This window comes from Sander vitreus, chromosome 13, assembly GCF_031162955.1.
Source record: "Sander vitreus isolate 19-12246 chromosome 13, sanVit1, whole genome shotgun sequence".
NCBI classification, from domain to species: domain Eukaryota; kingdom Metazoa; phylum Chordata; class Actinopteri; order Perciformes; family Percidae; genus Sander; species Sander vitreus.
The window spans coordinates 15,144,883-15,162,430 of record NC_135867.1 but is presented as its reverse complement, the minus strand read 5'-3'; the positions used below and the strand labels follow the sequence as shown (position 1 = coordinate 15,162,430).

The 17,548-nt window shown below is 40.4% G+C and overlaps 1 protein-coding gene across 1 annotated transcript in view; it reads right to left on the bottom strand.

Annotated features, from left to right (window-relative positions):
* Positions 1 to 716: 716 nt before the first annotated feature.
* The window catches only part of fat3b (FAT atypical cadherin 3b), a 69,248-nt gene continuing 52,416 nt past the window's right edge, over positions 717 to 17,548 (bottom strand). Inside the window, exons 47-51 of the mRNA XM_078266721.1 lie at positions 16,509 to 16,764; positions 7,443 to 7,541; positions 6,549 to 6,608; positions 6,229 to 6,267; positions 717 to 3,780 (exon numbers count right to left, since the gene is read on the bottom strand). Coding sequence (XP_078122847.1) covers positions 3,020 to 3,780; positions 6,229 to 6,267; positions 6,549 to 6,608; positions 7,443 to 7,541; positions 16,509 to 16,764 — 1,215 coding nt within the window. The 3' untranslated portion in view covers positions 717 to 3,019. The remainder of the gene's footprint in view (positions 3,781 to 6,228; positions 6,268 to 6,548; positions 6,609 to 7,442; positions 7,542 to 16,508; positions 16,765 to 17,548) is intronic.

The following is a 17,548-nucleotide window of genomic DNA, read 5'->3' as shown; positions in this document are numbered from 1 at the left end:
CTTTAATTTGGATGATGTGCAGAGGTGTATATTCTATTAATCAAATATATACTGGGGCTATGGAATGGGGCTAATGGCTGGTGTACAAAACGGGCTAACACATTTCTGACAGCAAAGGTATTATCTGATTACAGACAGATGCTTTTAGAGATGCATAGTCTGCATAATTTGATCATAGCACTGGGTCAGTATAGCAATGAAACTCACAGGAACAAAGAGTGTCAGACAATAAGCTGCATACATCTATTCAAGTCAGCAAAAAAAAAAAAACACTTCCCGAGGTAAACAAAAGCACATAATGAGAAGATTACGCTGAAATTGGCTCAACTGTTGACAGCGTGTACAGCCAAAACAATCTTAGCCATGATCATGACACCCTTTTCATATCATCTCAAATGATTTCATAATAAATTGTATTGTTTGATTTATCATACAGTTTATGAACTTAACATTTCAGAAGACATTCTTATGCCTTCATGTCTTCCCAGCACATCGATGACTTTAAGCTCCGCTAAATGAATCTACCAGATTCGAGTCGAGAAGGAAAGAAAAAAACATATAAGAGGCGTGACAAGACTGACTTGATAGGATTACAAATGTTATGGGGATTATTCATCTCATGTAGTCTGAGATATAGCTCACCTGCTCCAGCACGCCAGGTACATATTCACCCCTAAGACAGATGTCGTTTTCTTTCCAATTAAGTTTGAATCTGCTTGATTGGAGAATATTGTTTAAGTTCTTGAACATTCACACTAGTACATGAACATTATGCTTCAGCACATCAGCCCCAGACATTACTGAAAATCCAGCACACTCAATGGATGGCAATAAAGTATTAAAACATGACAGCAATGTCTTTTCACTTGTTAGCAGTGTTGACTCACAGCATTGAGATTTTAAGGTTCAAATTTTCAGACTTTGGAAGTGGCTTGTTCTGTTCTGCGTTTGTACATTCTCACAGTATTCCTGTGAGTTTCCTTAAAGTGCTCTGGTTTCCTTCCACAGTCCACAGATATGAAGGTCAGTTGAACTAGATACTGTAAAGTGCCCACAAGGGTGAATGTTTTATTTTGTGTTTGTCTGACCTGTCCAGGATGTTTCTATCTCTGTTTCCTGGTGCAAGCAGAGATACACTTCAGCAACCCACTTACAGAGTAGACCTGAACAGGAAGGGATAAAGAGGATGAATGGATGGGTAGACACCATACTGTCAGACATAAATACATTAGATGACACTAGGCCTGATTATGACCATAATACCTGTCAGTTGGTATTTGTTACTATTGGTGTTGGTTGTTACAATACTTCCAAAGAGTGAATCTATATAGTTCCCTTCAGTGTTAACATTATCTACAGTTATTCTGAAAAATAACATTATTGCAATAACAAATCAATCCATTTACTCTTACTGGCAAGCAGACATTTTTTACTTGCACAACAAAAGCAGTTCAAAACTTAACATACATTTTAATAGTATTTTCTGTTAGAATTCTTAGGATTCCATTTGACAGTGTGCCCTTGAATTTTTAAGTGCTGTATTTCTTCACAGTGTTACATCATCATTAAGATACATGTAGAGCACATTCTGATGTGGATGATTTGCATTTACACCTGGTAATATCTACTCTGTCCTTCAAGAGTCCAAAACAGTTTGCTATGCATATTGTTTGCTATTTACATCCTTGCGCAAGATGTAATGTTTTTCCTCTCCATCACAAACAGCGTTTTGTCAAAAACAAATCTCTTTTTCAAATCAAACACAAGGAGCCATTTTTTACCAGAATATATATCTCAAGTGTGAGGTGAAGGCAGGTTAGTGCAGCTGTGTCTGTGACATTTAGTCTGGCTCATTTACACTCCACAACTGTCCTGAGCTGTTGTTGTGAATATGTTAGTCTAGCATAGCCAGACCAAACTCCAGCGCTGGATTATGGTCTGGCTACACCACTCATCATTCTGGGATAGGGGGGGGGGAGAAATATGCTGGCTTGTTTGCATTTCTTTAAACTAATTACAATTGTCTTGGGCGACGCTAAGCTCCAGATGCAGCAACGGTGCCCTTGCAAAATAGATAGCGGAGATAGCAGAAGGGGAGGAGACATCTACAATGTGTAGATGTCTTGGGTACTTTACGGATGCATTTCCACATAATTCTCTAAGCCTTTCAGCACATAAAGCGTGTGTTGAGTGGGATTATTTTCTATCTGCAGCTTAAAGTTCAGTAATATATACAGTAAAAGGTACATAATGTACATCAGAATCTGTGTGCATAAGTTTATCTGTATATTTCCACACACTGTCTTTCATAACTGCATAGCAGGTATTGTGAGTTAAACAGATAGGTCAAAACTATTGTTGAGCTGCATGAGTAAAACTGTAGCATTACCTAAAATGCTGTATTTAATCATAGCAATATATGCCCCTGACGCCTGTGTTCATCAAGATATAATGAAGATAAAATACATGACTAGCGTAATTATTAAATAAATAATTATAAAATTAAATATAGAATTTATATTAATAAATAAATAAAAATCTCCTGTGTGCGTGTATCTGTACGTGTACGATTCAATAGATGTAACATCATATGTACATACAGTGATATCATCTAAAAACAGACAGACTAGTTCCTTTCATATTTTGATGTTGATAAATGCTGTGCTCCGGTGGTTTTATAAATAATAAATGTAATAACATTGATTCACAGCCAATCTCAGCTAACTCTCATGCAGCACAGGTGAAGGCGACTAGAGAACACATATATTTCCTCTCATTCCAGCTTATAAATGAGCCAGGGGATTGGTGGTGGATAAGTGTTTGCTTACAGCAGGACAATAATATGGGATTATAAAAGTATATGGTAATAATAATATGGGAATCTTCTCCTTTAATTATTTTTAGGTGTTGGACCAAAATTGTAATCATATTAATGTCAAGTGTAATCAGAGAAGGTCACTGCCTCTCTTTAATTTATAAAAGAATATTACATTGATTTGTTTTAAACAGTCTTGTGTGCTCATTTAAGTTCATCCCAGTCTGTTGAGGGTTCAGATTGGGTAGAGGCTCTGTTTGTTCGTGTGGCTCTCCTGGCTCTAAGGGACACCAGGTTCAGTAGTCTCTCTAGCTCATCCCCAGAACCTGCCAGACTGCTGGAGCCAAGCCCTCTGCGATCCTCCTGTGATCCCCTCCACTCCCCTGTCTGTAAGTCCCACGCCCTAAGGGGGGGTAAAAGTTGAGCCGGGTGCAGGTTGATGCCTGCGGGGCTTGCCGGGTATCCTTCGTAGGCTAGTCGGGTTGGGGGTAGAGTGTCGTAAAGGCTCTCTGTGTCTTCATTTTGCTCTGGGTCATGGCGGGACTCTCTGTATTCCTCATAAACAGGCGAGGAGCTGTCTTCACTGCTGCCATGGCCATGTAACTGCTGCTGGTCTCTGTGGTCCTGGCTCACCCCCATGTCTCTGCTCCTGTTGCCTGTGTCCTTAACTTCCCCGTCACGCATTCTCTTTTCTCCTCTGTCCAGGATACGTTTCCTCTCCCACTCACCCGACTGATTCCTCTCCCACTGAAAGGTCCTCTTCCCGGTCTCGGGTCTCCGCTCTCGGCCCTTGGCACCGCCGTAGCCCATCGCTTTGTAGTCCAGCTGGAGAGACCGTGTGCTGCCTCCTCGTCTGATGTTTTGCTGGGTGTCACTGAGGTCAGAATGGGATCCCACCTCTGGTGGACGCAGACGTGATGGTGATAACCAGCTCGAAGTCTGACTGGAAGACTCCAAGCAGTATGCTGAAAAAGAAAAGGACGAATACAGAAAGATTTATTTTGTAAATAGTTTGGAATAATAACTGCAGTGAGAAATAATATGTTTTTAATGGAACAAGTAGAGAGACGACTTACTTAAGAGAGTTAAGAAAAGGATTTTAGTTAGCATACTGTGTAAGGAGCCTTAGGCTTTATTCCCTGGACAAAGTAGCGCTGCCAAATCACTGGAAATATGTAGTTCTCTCTGAATGTGTGTGGTACGCTTCAAACAGCCTTAAGCAAGTAAGCAAGGATCAGATTATCTGTCTAATAGGATCAGCCGGCAAAAGGTGACACATGAATAAATCACTTAACTTCTAAAAAACAGTATCATCGCAGTCTTATCTACAGGAGGTAAGCGAGGTAACACCAGTGAATATGCTTTCAGTTACTGGAGGGATTGGCCGCAATTACTCAAATCACTGGAAATTCCATCTCTGCCCTTATAAAGCCAAACAGCTAACTCTGGGTGAAAACACAAAACTCTGGAATTGACTGCCTCCTAATAAACAAACTCCTTTAATTAAAAGAAAAACAAATGTCAGCCAATGCTCCTGACATTAATGAATAGCTTATGCATACACTCTGGCTTGTTGTGTTCCTCCTTTTAAGCTTTTCCTCTGCTCTCATCTACTCCCTTGATCTCTTTTTATTTTCATAGAAATGTGTTGCTTGTTATGTGCGTGAGAGCGTGTGTGTGCATGTGTGAGTGTGCGCTGCATGTTTGAGAGTAAGTACGTGTTTGTTTGTGTCTCTGATGCAGCGGGAGGTTCACGAAGAGCTTTGTTTCTTGTTGTGTCACTATGGAGCTTACTGCCTGTTCTGTGGGACTATGTGTTTGCATATGTTGTGTAATTGCTCCACTTCTTATTGAGAATTTATTAATGTGCAAATTAAACCAGTCAACAAAATTCACTTTTTTTCTACAGAGTTCATGCTGTTAAATGAACTGACACCAAACTCCCCACTAATCCACTACTTTTGAGATATAGGTTGCATAATTCCTGATTAATGAGCTGTGAGTGAAAAAATAGTGGAAAAAAAGAGAAAGGAGCCAGGGGGGGTCATCCTCTGTGTGGGATGGAGAGTACACTTCATAAGTGGTGCCAGCTCCTGGTATATAATGCATGACAGGCGTGGACAGAGATATGTGGGAATTCTGTATGTCATGCGGCTAGAAAATCCATATCTCTGGTTGAAATATGTTCATAAGAAAGGTTAAAGGGGGAAAACTATTTTTTTTTCTTCTGACAATCCACAATTTACTCTTTGTTGAACTCTACACAAATCTCATCTTTGCTCTGCAGGTGGCGACTTGCTGTCAGTGAAGCGAAAAAAAACAAAAGAAATATCTATTGGGACAAGACGCCTTTGATGATGAAAGTCAATGCAGAAAGACACGGTGAATTATGACTCGGAAGAAAACACAACTGGATAATGAAAGACAAAGGATGGCAGAGATCCATTTAGCATATCGCAGATACATTTAAACAGACAGATACACACACGCTGACAAAATGCATAACAAGTAATACGCACATACAGTACATACACATGCACACTGTAATTGTACACACAAACACGTTATCTCATGCAAGCGGGATTAATCATATGCCAAATGGACAATAACAGACATGAATTCTGTTCACCCAATCTAAATCATCTCAAATCCATTATCAAACCCATAAGACATAAATTAACAAAAATTCAATTGTGATCTTTATCGGCTTTTGTTGGTTAAAAAAGCAGAAACAATCCAGTTTCTGATGGAAGCCAGAATGTAATTACCAATATTGTTAATCAATCACAACCCGTAGTTACAATCTGTAGCTGACACGAGCAGCATAAAATGAAATGTTAATTATAAGAGGTGTAGCCAGTTTACTTCAGTACAAATCTTCCACACACATCTTAATCCGAATAAAGGTGCTGATTCTAAACTATTAAGTTAGCAAGGTCATAATATTTATATGATATTTATAAATGTTGTATGGAAGATGGGAAAAGACTGATGTTTTGCTACTTGTTAAACCACTCATGATCGTGTTTGAAGAGGTGTTTGAAATTGGGAAGTGTAAAGACCCTAACTGATCCTGGATTTATTAAAGTCAATGCTGATATTGATATTTAATATCTGACAATATCCGTTGTTTAACATAAAATCAAAACATAAACAGACATTCTTGAAAAGGATCCATTAATATTTGGTTATTAAACCAAAAGGAAACAGGGAACCTTATAAAGTCTGGGTAGCAGAAATTGTGCATAAACAGAAATGGGAATCTGTTCTGTATGGGCTATGATAAAAAAAAAAAAAGTATTCAGAGTAAATAATGTAAAGAACACAAAAGGTTGGGTTTTGGGATCACAGCTTGGGAAATAAAGCAGGTTAAGTTATTAAGATGTTTTTCAGTTGCTTTGCATCTCACTCACCAGGGCTGATCCGCTGCTGTTGTTTGTCCATGTTTGACACTACAAAGGGAGAGAGAAATCTAAAGTCAGAGAAAGACTGAGACAAACAACACCGAAACCAAAGGGGGAAAATTGAAACACACAGAGATCCAGTGTCAGAAACTGAGAGAGATATTGGAAATCTAAGCAGGATGTTTTATTCTGAATAGAAAGGACAACAACAGAGGCTTGGCTGAATTCAGTGCATTATATCTTAGACCTACACCACTGAACAAACACTTTGGCATCAGAAGATAGACACAAACGAGATAGAGGAGTTAACAGAAGATATACTTTCATACCTTCACTTTCAATATTATCAACAGCATCATTGACTAGACGTATGACTGTCACTATGGAGGCTAGGCAGAATACAGAAAGAGAGAAGAAGATAAGAAGAAGAAGAACAGAAACAATGTCAGTGCACTTGTGAATAGGGTAAGGTTTCATGTGCTGGGTGTGACTGAGCTGAGATGGAGGATGTGCCTGAGCAGGTGTGTGCACATGTATTGGGAATAGAGGAGACTTGTTTGTCTTGCCAACATGTTTGTATGCATGTGGTGTGTGTGTGTGTGTGTGTGTGTGTGTGTGTGTGTGTGTGTCTATAGAGGGTGGGAGTGACATGAGGTCTTTGCAGCAACAGTAGTAGTAAAAGACAGGAAACAGAGCATCCACATGGGTTCCTTATCTGAAAAACACACCCCCAAACACACATGATCAGAGCAAACACATGCACACACACATGATCAGAGGGTGTTCGCTTTCGGTTTCCTAACTTTAAACCAAGGAAAGATCAATGCTATTGAGTTATCGTGGAAAAAGACACTATAGAATTGAAGACTCAATGAAGACCTGTGCATTAACTGTAAATGCATTTGCACATATGGATTTGGTTGCAATAAGGTACCTTGCATGAAACATTTCCACCGGTCTATTTTCAGCTTGCTTTTCATTATGTCAATACAGGTAACGCACTATACCAAAAGTGCAAAATGGACTGTTTCTACATTCAGTGAGTTGTATCTGCTGTAGATCTGTGGTTCCCATACTTTGTTTGAATGTGCCTCAAAAATGTGACTCAATGTCTACTTGAAGACTGGCTTTTTCTTTCTTTTGTATAGTTTTTAGAGGCCTTACAGTATGTGGTAAACTAGTAAAAAAGTGAAAAGTGTGTTGTATAGCATTAAGAGTCTTACCATTATCATCAAAGGAAACAGATGTGTAGGAACTGAGTGAGTGTTCATCAGAGGTGGAGTCTGAGAGACATGTCACCTCATTCACCTGCTCTGGCACGTCTAATGTACAAACACACAAAAAACACAGGTACATATTTATTTCCAAACCCCTTTCAGAAGCATTTTCTTAATAACCAATAACCAAAACAAATATAACCTACATTTATTCAACATTTTAAGTATATCTTAATAAAATACTGGCATGCCTATATGTAAATTTTAAAGAGTAATTCAATGTTAATCATTCCTTCAGTCCTGGCATGACTTCACTATGTAGTCTTAGTTAGCCAAATCAGGTGGGTAGGCACTTGATTTGGAATGTACTTTTGCACGAAGCAAGAACTGTGGATTTTCCCATCTCTTACACTGAAGGGATGTCTCAACAGCCAGGATGAACAGGATACATGATTACAGTAACTCTTTCAATATACATATGGGCATTTGAGTATTGTATTAGTATAGGCTATAGAATATCTACACCAATCCTTCAGAATCACACACAACAAACTAATCCCACCTAAAGAAATTTAAATTGCACTATACTCTACTAAATGTATTCAGGCATGTGCTCAAAGGCTGCCTAAGAGCATTTTCAACAAATCCCAGTACACCCACTGCATCTCCAGGTCTGCTCCTTTAATGCCGTCTGCACCAGATGGACATGTCATTGAGGGTAATGACCACAGCATTACTTGTTCTAGTGTATTTCGGCGTATCAGATGTGAAAGACAAACTTCTCTAAACAGCAGGGACATTGGAAAAGTACAACCAATCAAATTTAAAAAGTTGGTCTGGTGAGCCTACTGACATGGCAGTAATCAAAGCTAAAGTCACAGTCACAAATCTTACATTTTGTCTGTGCGAACAAGTCAGATTCAATTTCATTTGCAGAAAGCTGCCAGCCTTAGTGTCTCCAGTTACCCTTAACCTGCATGATTTTAGAGGCAACATTTCAAATAAATAGATGCGCACAAGTCAGTGTGATTCCTGACATAGTATTCCAAAAACACTGCCAGAGGGGCAGAGCAGGTGTCACAATGGCTTCAGATAAAGGCATGTTGTCGTTAAGCCAAGAGACAGGTGCATAGTTCTACCAGGTGCTCTAATCCAGCAGCAATAAAACGCCTGGTTTCACATAGTGTTCAAATTGGGAAAGAAATACAGAAGGCCGTAAATCACTGGTATGGAATAAAAGTAACTTAAACAGTGGAACAAATAAAAAAGAGTAGAAAGAGAAAACAGTTTGCAGACATTTCACTGCCTCCTCTGTTGAATCTCAATACACTTCAAGTACCGACCTTGATTGGCATTGAATGCTCGAGATTCTTAGTCTTCATCAAATATTTCCTCATCTTAATCATAACTTTGGTAATTAAAGACTATATGTGAGTTATTGTACAGCTGCTTGTATTAAGATGCATTGAGACATTTGGCATATTTTGTTAAATGTAAAAAAGAGCCTTGTAGAAAAACATGTTTCTCAACCTTAAACTAAGGTACTGAAAAAATCATCCTTTTGTTATCAGTCCTAAAACTCAGGCATCACATCTAAAAAGATTTAAAACCACAGCCAGTATTATTCTGCAGTTTGCATAAATCCTGCGCAAATATATAACGGGTGAACATGCATGATCTTGAACTGTTGTTGTTCTCAGCTCTTTTGTAAACAGCTTTTTCTGTTCTTTGATAGTGTACTTTGGTAGCATGTATTATTTTGAAAGGCTTAGGATTTGTGGCTTGCTTCTCATAACACAGCCTTTCTTTGTCCCTCTTGTCTGTCACATCTTCTTAAAATGTCTGGACAGTCTGCAAGCAAGCAGTCAGTTCTTGGCCCATCTTATAACCGAAACTCTGTCCATGAGGGCCAGGATGTCTGGATATCAACTTTAGCTTTCTGAGCCTAAGCTAGGTGGTCATGTTCCAATGCACATGGAAGAAGTAAAATGCTCCTGTGAGAATGTGAGCAGTAAGGTAGTACCATCAATCAAACTAAATAAGAAAGGCAGCGCCACAACCACTGGTCTAATTCAGTATGCAGGTGAGGGGACACTCTTCAGAATACGGGACCTCCTTTTGAATACAGGACATGTCTCACTTCACCCAGTGCAATTTGGTTTTAGAAAGCATTACTCAACTGAGACTGCCAATTGTTATCTCATAGAACAAATTAAGTCAAACCGCTCTCTTTCCCAACTCGTCAAATAGTGACGCTTGGTCAGTGGCTCTCAACGTGAGATACCAACGCACAAGGCATCTGTGCACACAGGTATCTGTGCATCTGTATGGGACGCACCTATGGATGTATTATTTTAATGCATCGGACACACGGTGTTGGGGAGTAATGGAATACATGTACCGGCGTTACGTATTCAGAATACAAATTATGAGTAACTGTATTTCGTTACTAGGGATGCACCGATCCGACTTTTTCGGTCCCGATACCGATGCCAGGGCTTTGTGTATCTGTCGATACCCGATACCGATCCGATACCGTTGTTGAATTAATAATAAACTGTATACCTTTTCCACCTTCTACCTTCCTTCCATCATGTGGAAGAGACTAAAGGCACCAGACGTTCCAAACTAAACATTACTTTCCTAACAAAATAAGACAAAATAACATAGATGTAATGTATTGAATTATTATTTATTTGTTATTTAAAAAAACAATGTTTGTGCATTCAAATCGAAAATATAATGTAATCAAACTTCTTAAAATAAATTTAAATAAATAACAATAATGGGCCTTTATATATGTTTATAATGGCTTATTCTACTGTCAGGAGTACATTGAATATCACAAAAACATTTTAATGTCATCATGTTTACTAAAAGCTTTGATTACTAAAGGGTTTGCTTGGCTCATTAACATTATACAATAACGTTAATATGAAGGAGAATACATGAAACAGTTACAGAATCTAAACTATTCGTTCGGGTCACATGACGTCACTGTAGCTTTGCGCCGCCATCTTTACGACCAACGGTCTCAGTTATGCCTGCAATATGTTGTGCAGTTGGCTGCAACAACAGCCGAAAGAGGAACCCCGAACTGGTATTTTATTCTATACCAAAAGAAAAGTATAGAAGAAAGAAGTGGTTAGCTGTCATTCGAAGAGATCATTGGACATCCACGTCTCACACCTTACTATGCAATGAACACTTCATGTCAGGTAAGCCTTCGCCTCAATTCAACGGTAGCATAATGATGGTCTCTACATGTAAACCGAAGCATTGAGAACTCTGTAAGTGTACAGACAGTTTATTAAAAAGATAGATTATGAAGACTGCGTCCGATTGCGTCCGCATGTAAACATGTAGGCTACAGTCTTTATAATCTATCTTTTTAATAAACTGTCTGTACACTTACAAAGTTCTTAAAGTGCCCATATTATGAAAAAAACACTTTTTCTGGGATTTGGGGTGTTCTTTTTGTGTCTCTGGTGCTTCCACACGCATACAAACTTTGAAAAAAATCCATCCATGCTGTTTTGAGTGAGATACGATTTCTGAAGTGTGTGAGAGAGCTGTGCAGTACAACAAAAATATAGTGTTTTTTGAAAATTAAACCATGTAAACCTATTCTGGTACAACCTTAAAATACAATTATGAACCTGAAAATGAGCATGATATGGGCGCTTTAATGCTTCGGTTAACATTTAGGGACCCTCATTATGCTACCGTTGAAGTGTGGTGATATTTTGAGCCTTGTTAGTGGTATAAAATAGTGATTTACCAAATGCCCCGAAAGCTAGCGTTAGCAGCTAGCTAATCTCCGGTTTGCATGAAAACATCCCAGAGAAATGCAAACTGCAAAGTAGTAAAATAAACTCAAATCGAATGAATACACATACAAACAACTTTCACATTGTTTCCTTTTCAAAACTAAATAGTTGTAAGATAGTTGTATAAACACTACCTTGGCCACAGGTAAGTTAGGTTGTAGTGTGGTTGTAGTGGGCGACTGAACGTAGCTCCGCTGTCAGCCTCCTTCGCTGTTTGAAAAATGTTAGTAGGTTGACGGACGTATTTCAGCGAGGCAAGGCATCTTAAATCCAGTGTTTTAATCATTGCTCTGAACCCGTCTTTCTCAACGGTCTCTAGCGGGACCGTAGCTGGATTGCGTTCATAATGTCGAGTAACGTTAGAGCGACGGGCAACAGTGGCTAAATTATGTCAGGTTTTTTAACAGACAAAAACATGAGGATCTCTTGATCATACGTTGTTCTGGTGTATCTCCGGTCTTTCTTCATCCTCTAACGTTCTTGAATGTGCAGTAGAGACTGGAGCCTTATGCTACCTGGCTAGCTAGCAGCTATAATGTTACCCAACATGCCGTTCGGCGGTGTAGCTACATTTGTAAATGTAAAATCATTTGTGTTAGAAACTGTTTAAGTCACAAATTGCTATGGTGTTTTATCATTTTAAAGAACGTTAGTTGTGGGTTATTAATTGTTGTGTTATAAAGTTACTACCACGAGTGAGAAGGGTACGCAGTTAATAGGGGTCCCAGTGCTGTGACAGAGAAAAAAAAAAAGCTGGATTGGCCCGTGGATCTGTTAATTTTTCCGGTGCACCCCTATCCGTTACAGTTACAATTTAAATAGTTGGTATTTAGAATACAGTTACATTGTATCAATGGATTATTATATGACGATACTTCTCCGTTTCACGAGTTTATTCACTCTCTGAATAAATTAAGGTAACACTATTTGCGTGATCGCTGATAGAGGTAGAGGTAGAGATGGAGCCGGTGTTGCACCGAAATCTTTGACCCGTCATGATCTGTGTCCCTCCTGTTAAAAGCATAGCGCCCCCCTCCGTGGTTAAGGTTAGGGACAAGGGTTTGGTTCAGGTTGAGGTAGGGGGACAGCTGCTGTAGTTTTACTGGTCACCTGGCTATTTTATAGTTGACGTGCAACTTTACATTCTCCTACGTGCTGATTTACTAGCCCCAGAGCCGTTGAAATACTGACTAGCCCCGTTTGACATGCTAGCTAACGTTAGCTAAAATTAGCTCGTGGTAGTTTAGACTGCGGTTAGATTTTTGTGGTATGCAGTTCGGGACTACAAATACTACAAATCTATCTGCTTGTTCAGGTACACAGTCAGCCAGTTGGAACAGAAGAACACACCAGAATAGGCCTGTTTAGTAAGCTGTATGTGATGGCCACACTCCACAGTGGCAAAGCCCCAGGGATTGATGAGATCCGTCCAGAAATGCTTAAAGCTCTGGGTGTGGAGGGGTTGTTTTGGTTGACACGCCTCTTCAACATTGCGTGGAAGTCTGGGATGGTGCCTAAGGAGTGGCAGACCGGGGTGGTGGTTCCCCTTTTTAAAAAGGGGGACCAGAGGGTGTGTGCCAATTACAGGGGTATCACACTTCTCTGCGTCCCCGGTAAAGTCTACTCCAAGGTGTTGGAAAGGAGGGTTCGGCCGATAGTCGAACCTGGGGATCTCATCGCTGCTTTTTGCAGATGATGTGGTCCTGATGGCATCATCGGCCTGTGACCTTCAGCACTCACTGGATCGGGCCATCCAATCTCTGTACAACCAAAGCGAGAGCTGTGTCCGGGTTCTCGGCAGTAAGTCAAACTCGTTTCAGGTGAGAGTTGGCCTCCGCCAGGGCTGCGCTTTGTCACCAATCCTGTTTGTAGTATTTATGGACAGGATATCAAGGCGTAGTCGGGGTGGAGAGGGGTTGCAGTTCGGTGGACTGGGGATCTCATCGCTGCTTTTTGCAGATGATGTGGTCCTGATGGCATCATCGGCCTGTGACCTTCAGCACTCACTGGATCGGTTCGCAGCCGAGTGTGAAGCGGCTGGGATGAGGATCAGCACCTCTAAATCGGAGGCCATGGGTCTCAGCAGGAAACCGATGGAGTGCCTTCTCCAGGTAGGGAATGAGTCCTTACCCCAAGTGAAGGAGTTCAAGTACCTTGGGGTCTTGTTCGCGAGTGAGGGGACAATGGAGCGGGAGATTGGTCGGAGAATCGGCACAGCAGGTGCCGTATTACATTCAATTTATCGCACCGTTGTGACGAAAAGAGAGCTGAGCCAGAAGGCAAAGCTCTCAATCTACCGGTCAGTTTTGTTCCTACCCTCACCTATGGTCATGAAGGCTGGGTCATGACTGAAAGAACAAGATCCAGGGTACAAGCGGCCGAAATGGGTTTCCTCAGGAGGGTAGCTGGCGTCTCCCTTAGAGATAGGGTGAGAAGCTCAGTTATCCGTGAGGAGCTCGGAGTAGAGCCGCTGCTCCTTTGCGTCGAAAGGAGCCAGTTGAGGTGGTTCGGGCATCTGGTAAGGATGCCCCCTGGGCGCCTCCCTAGGGAGGTGTTCCAGGCACGTCCAGCTGGGAGGAGGCCTCGGGGGAGACCCAGGACTAGGTGGAGGGATTATATCTCTAACCTGGCCTGGGAACGCCTCGGGATCCCCCAGTCGGAGCTGGTTAATGTGGCTCGGGAAAGGGAAGTTTGGGGTCCCCTGCTGGAGCTGCTACCCCCGCAACCCAATAATGGATAAGCGGACAAAGATGGATGGATGGATGTATGTGATGGCCGCATTCCTACACTTATAAAATGCAATTCAATGTGGAAGTAATCCAAGTATTCAGAATATGTTACTCAGATTGAGTAACGTAACGGAATACGTTACAAATTACATTTTTGGCCATGTATTCTGTTTTCTGTAACGGAATACATTTTGAAAGTATCCTTCCAAACACTGTGGGCACAGCCCCCAAGGAACAGCGCTCAGCCACTCGCGATATTACGATGAAAAAGATTTTCCCCATAGGCCACCATTGTAAAAGAGTAAAAAGAAATATTCAAAGTGAACTTTTTATAATTCTTTCTTTCTTTTCCATTCATTTTCTTTCCTCACTCATTTAATATTGTGCCAGTGACTACCCTGTATTGTGCCAATCTTGGCAGCCATGCCTAAGGTTACAGACCCAACCATTGCGTTAATCCTACCACTAACAATCCACGCCAAACCATGTACTCATCCTGGCCTAAAACGTTTTAAATCCCATGAACTTTTCCAATTGTAAAAGGCATCATGAGTCATTTTCTGGCATTCACCCTGTAATTCATCTGATGCTTTGAAAAGATAAAACTTCACTTCAGCACCGTTAAGTTAATTTGAATTAATTGTTATTGTGATATTGAATAGGCTCCTTTCACCTTTTCGATTATTTTTTCAAATTTTTCCATTCAGACCAGTTTACATTAGTTTTAATTGGAAATACTTATTGCTACTAATACAAAGCCAAACATAGGTCTAATCCTCACCTTTAACAAGTCTGAACTCTTTATGGCAACCAAAACAGCTTCGCAAATTGCTTTCTGTAATTTGTCCTGTAAGTAATACAGTAATAGTTGTAGCATTTAAACTGGAAAACCTCAAATAAAGGTGGTTTACTCCATCTGCATTATACGAGGAACTGGTGTTATGATGTTTCTGTGAGGCCTTAATTGTCAAAATCATTCAATCATGAATCTTTAATTAAAACTAAAAAATGTTGCAAAACATGAATATCAATATGCTCATTCTGAGACATGCTTTTTTGAGAGCACAATTACCGATAGCTGAGCAATGTGGGATCTGTATTTGTCGGATATTCCATTATTCATGACATTTTATGGTGGCGGCTGTGGGTCAGAGGTAGAGAGTGTTAACTACAAGATTAGTGGTTCGATCCCAGCCTCCTCCGACCACATGTCAAAGTGTCCTTGAGCAAGACACTGTACCCCAAGTTGCTCCCCGAACAATATGCGGCTGTCCACTGCTCCTAATGCTTAGGATGGGTTAAATGCAGAGACTGAATTTGAACTGTACGATTGTATGTAATGCATAATAAAGTTTCTTCTTCTTAATTCATGATCAGCAGATAGTGACAGAAAAACTACCAATATGTTTTCCTCACATGAACTAGCTACAAAACAGAAACGCCAACAATGTAAAAACATTTTAAATTACATGTTTTCCTTATATATTGACTAAACTTGTTTGTGGTTGTGGTGGTGCAAATAAATAACCAAACTGTTTCCAATTGATTAACTAAACTGGCAGTTAACACTGGAGTCATCAACCCAATAATGAGAATATTAGTTCGCTATACGCGTTTCAATTAACGGACTGTGATGTAACTGTGACCCTTAATGGCACATGCTTTTCTTTTAATATGCATACACTCAACAGGGGAGCAAAACAATAAAATAACCTATTTTCCATTTCCCCAGGAAGGATTCAATAATTAACAGGCAGGAAGTTCCCACCGTTGACTATATTCTTCAAACAACCGGTTGGACAGAGAATCGAAATGTGTGACGTCTACCTCAGCACAGAGATGCAACGTGGTTATTTCACTGACACAGAATAAACTATGAAATGTGCTCTTGCTGTTGACAGCGTTGCCAGCTGAATATCAGACTGAAATTATCTGACAACTACTTGTCACTGCTCACTATCAGTTGGTGTCCTCTCAGTTGACAAAGGTACACTTGAAACAAGTTGACTTTCTTTGAGTGGCAGTTTTCCAACTATTTTGATTAACCTTTTTGAGAAAAAGTAGGACATGAACATAGGACAGCCGTTCTGGCTGATTAGCCTGACCATTCAAACAGAAGTGCACAGGGGACGTAAGAGAGGTAACCTGATACAAGAGGACGCTATTGCCAATTTCAGCAGTAAAACAGAAAAGTAAGTCATATTATCATAAATAAAAATATTACTTTTCCCCACTCTTACTTACTCTGGGCCACTGTCTTTGATATATGTGATCAAAAGGGCATAGATCACTGTGAAATAATCTCTCTCAGTGGAGATGATGGTATGGGTGTATCATAATTAATTCATGCCCTGTGTACTTGCCGCCTTTTTGATCAGAGGTCAGAAACTGTGTGTGTGTGTGTGTGTGTGTGTGTGTGTGTGTGTGTGTGTGTGTGTGTGTGTGTGTGTGTGTGTGTGTGTGTGTGTGTGTGTGTGTGTATGTATGTGCAGGCACAAGGTTTGCAATCTTACCCTGTAAACTGTTATCTCTCTGTGTTCTCTCGAACTCAAAAGCTCTCTGGCCCCATTCCTCCTCTCTCTCATTTCTCACTCTCTCCAGCCCTTCCTCCCTCGTTTCCTCTCCCTCCCAGGACACTTTGTGGGCTGGACTGTGCTCTGAGCGGCAAGCCAATGCAGAAGGGAGATTGGGTGCTACGCTGCACACTGCGATGCCCCTCCTATTGGCCACACCTCGGACATTAGACATGTCTGAGAGGAAGCTGCTCAACTGTAGAGACGGAAGAAAACAGCAATGCACAAAAAGGGATAAGTCTAGTAACATTTTGTATTGTCAATACATCTATTGAAAAGTCAATCCTACTTACATCATTCTTCTCCCTTAAATTTTCACTAGTACACGGCTACCAATAGACCCAAACATATGCACTGTTTATACCTGTTTGAGTTTTTAATGCTTAAAACTACAGTGCACAGCTGTATTAGGAAATTGTTTAGCATGTTTTTAAAATGAAAGTATATATAATTGTGAGACATTTTTATAGATTTACATCTTCAGTTGGAAGGAATGGGCTTAGTGCTGAGAGCCACAGACAGGGCCAGGACTCAGAGACTAATGTATGTTGGTTTTGGTCTTTTTATGGTATTTGTTTGAAAATAACAAAAACATAGAATATTGCCATCCTTTTCTTTTAAAATGCATCTTAAGATGTATTTTAAAGCATCTTTCAAATTTCTCTTATGGTGTATGGGGGTGGTGCAGTGGATATGACACATATGCCTATGGTGTGGGAGACCTGGGCTCAATTCCCACTGCAATACATTAGCCAATGTGTCCCTGCACAAGACGCTTAACCCCTAGTTGCTCCAGCGGTGTGCGACCTCTGACATATATAGCAACTGTATGTTGCTTTGGATAAAAAGCATCAGCTAAATTACATGTAATGCATAAGTTTTTATTTGTAGAAGAAAGAGACCGAATCAGTGAAAAATGGTGCAGTCTATGCATTGCTTTCCGCCAAGGTTGGGTCCCTGTAGCAGATGCCTTTTTTCAT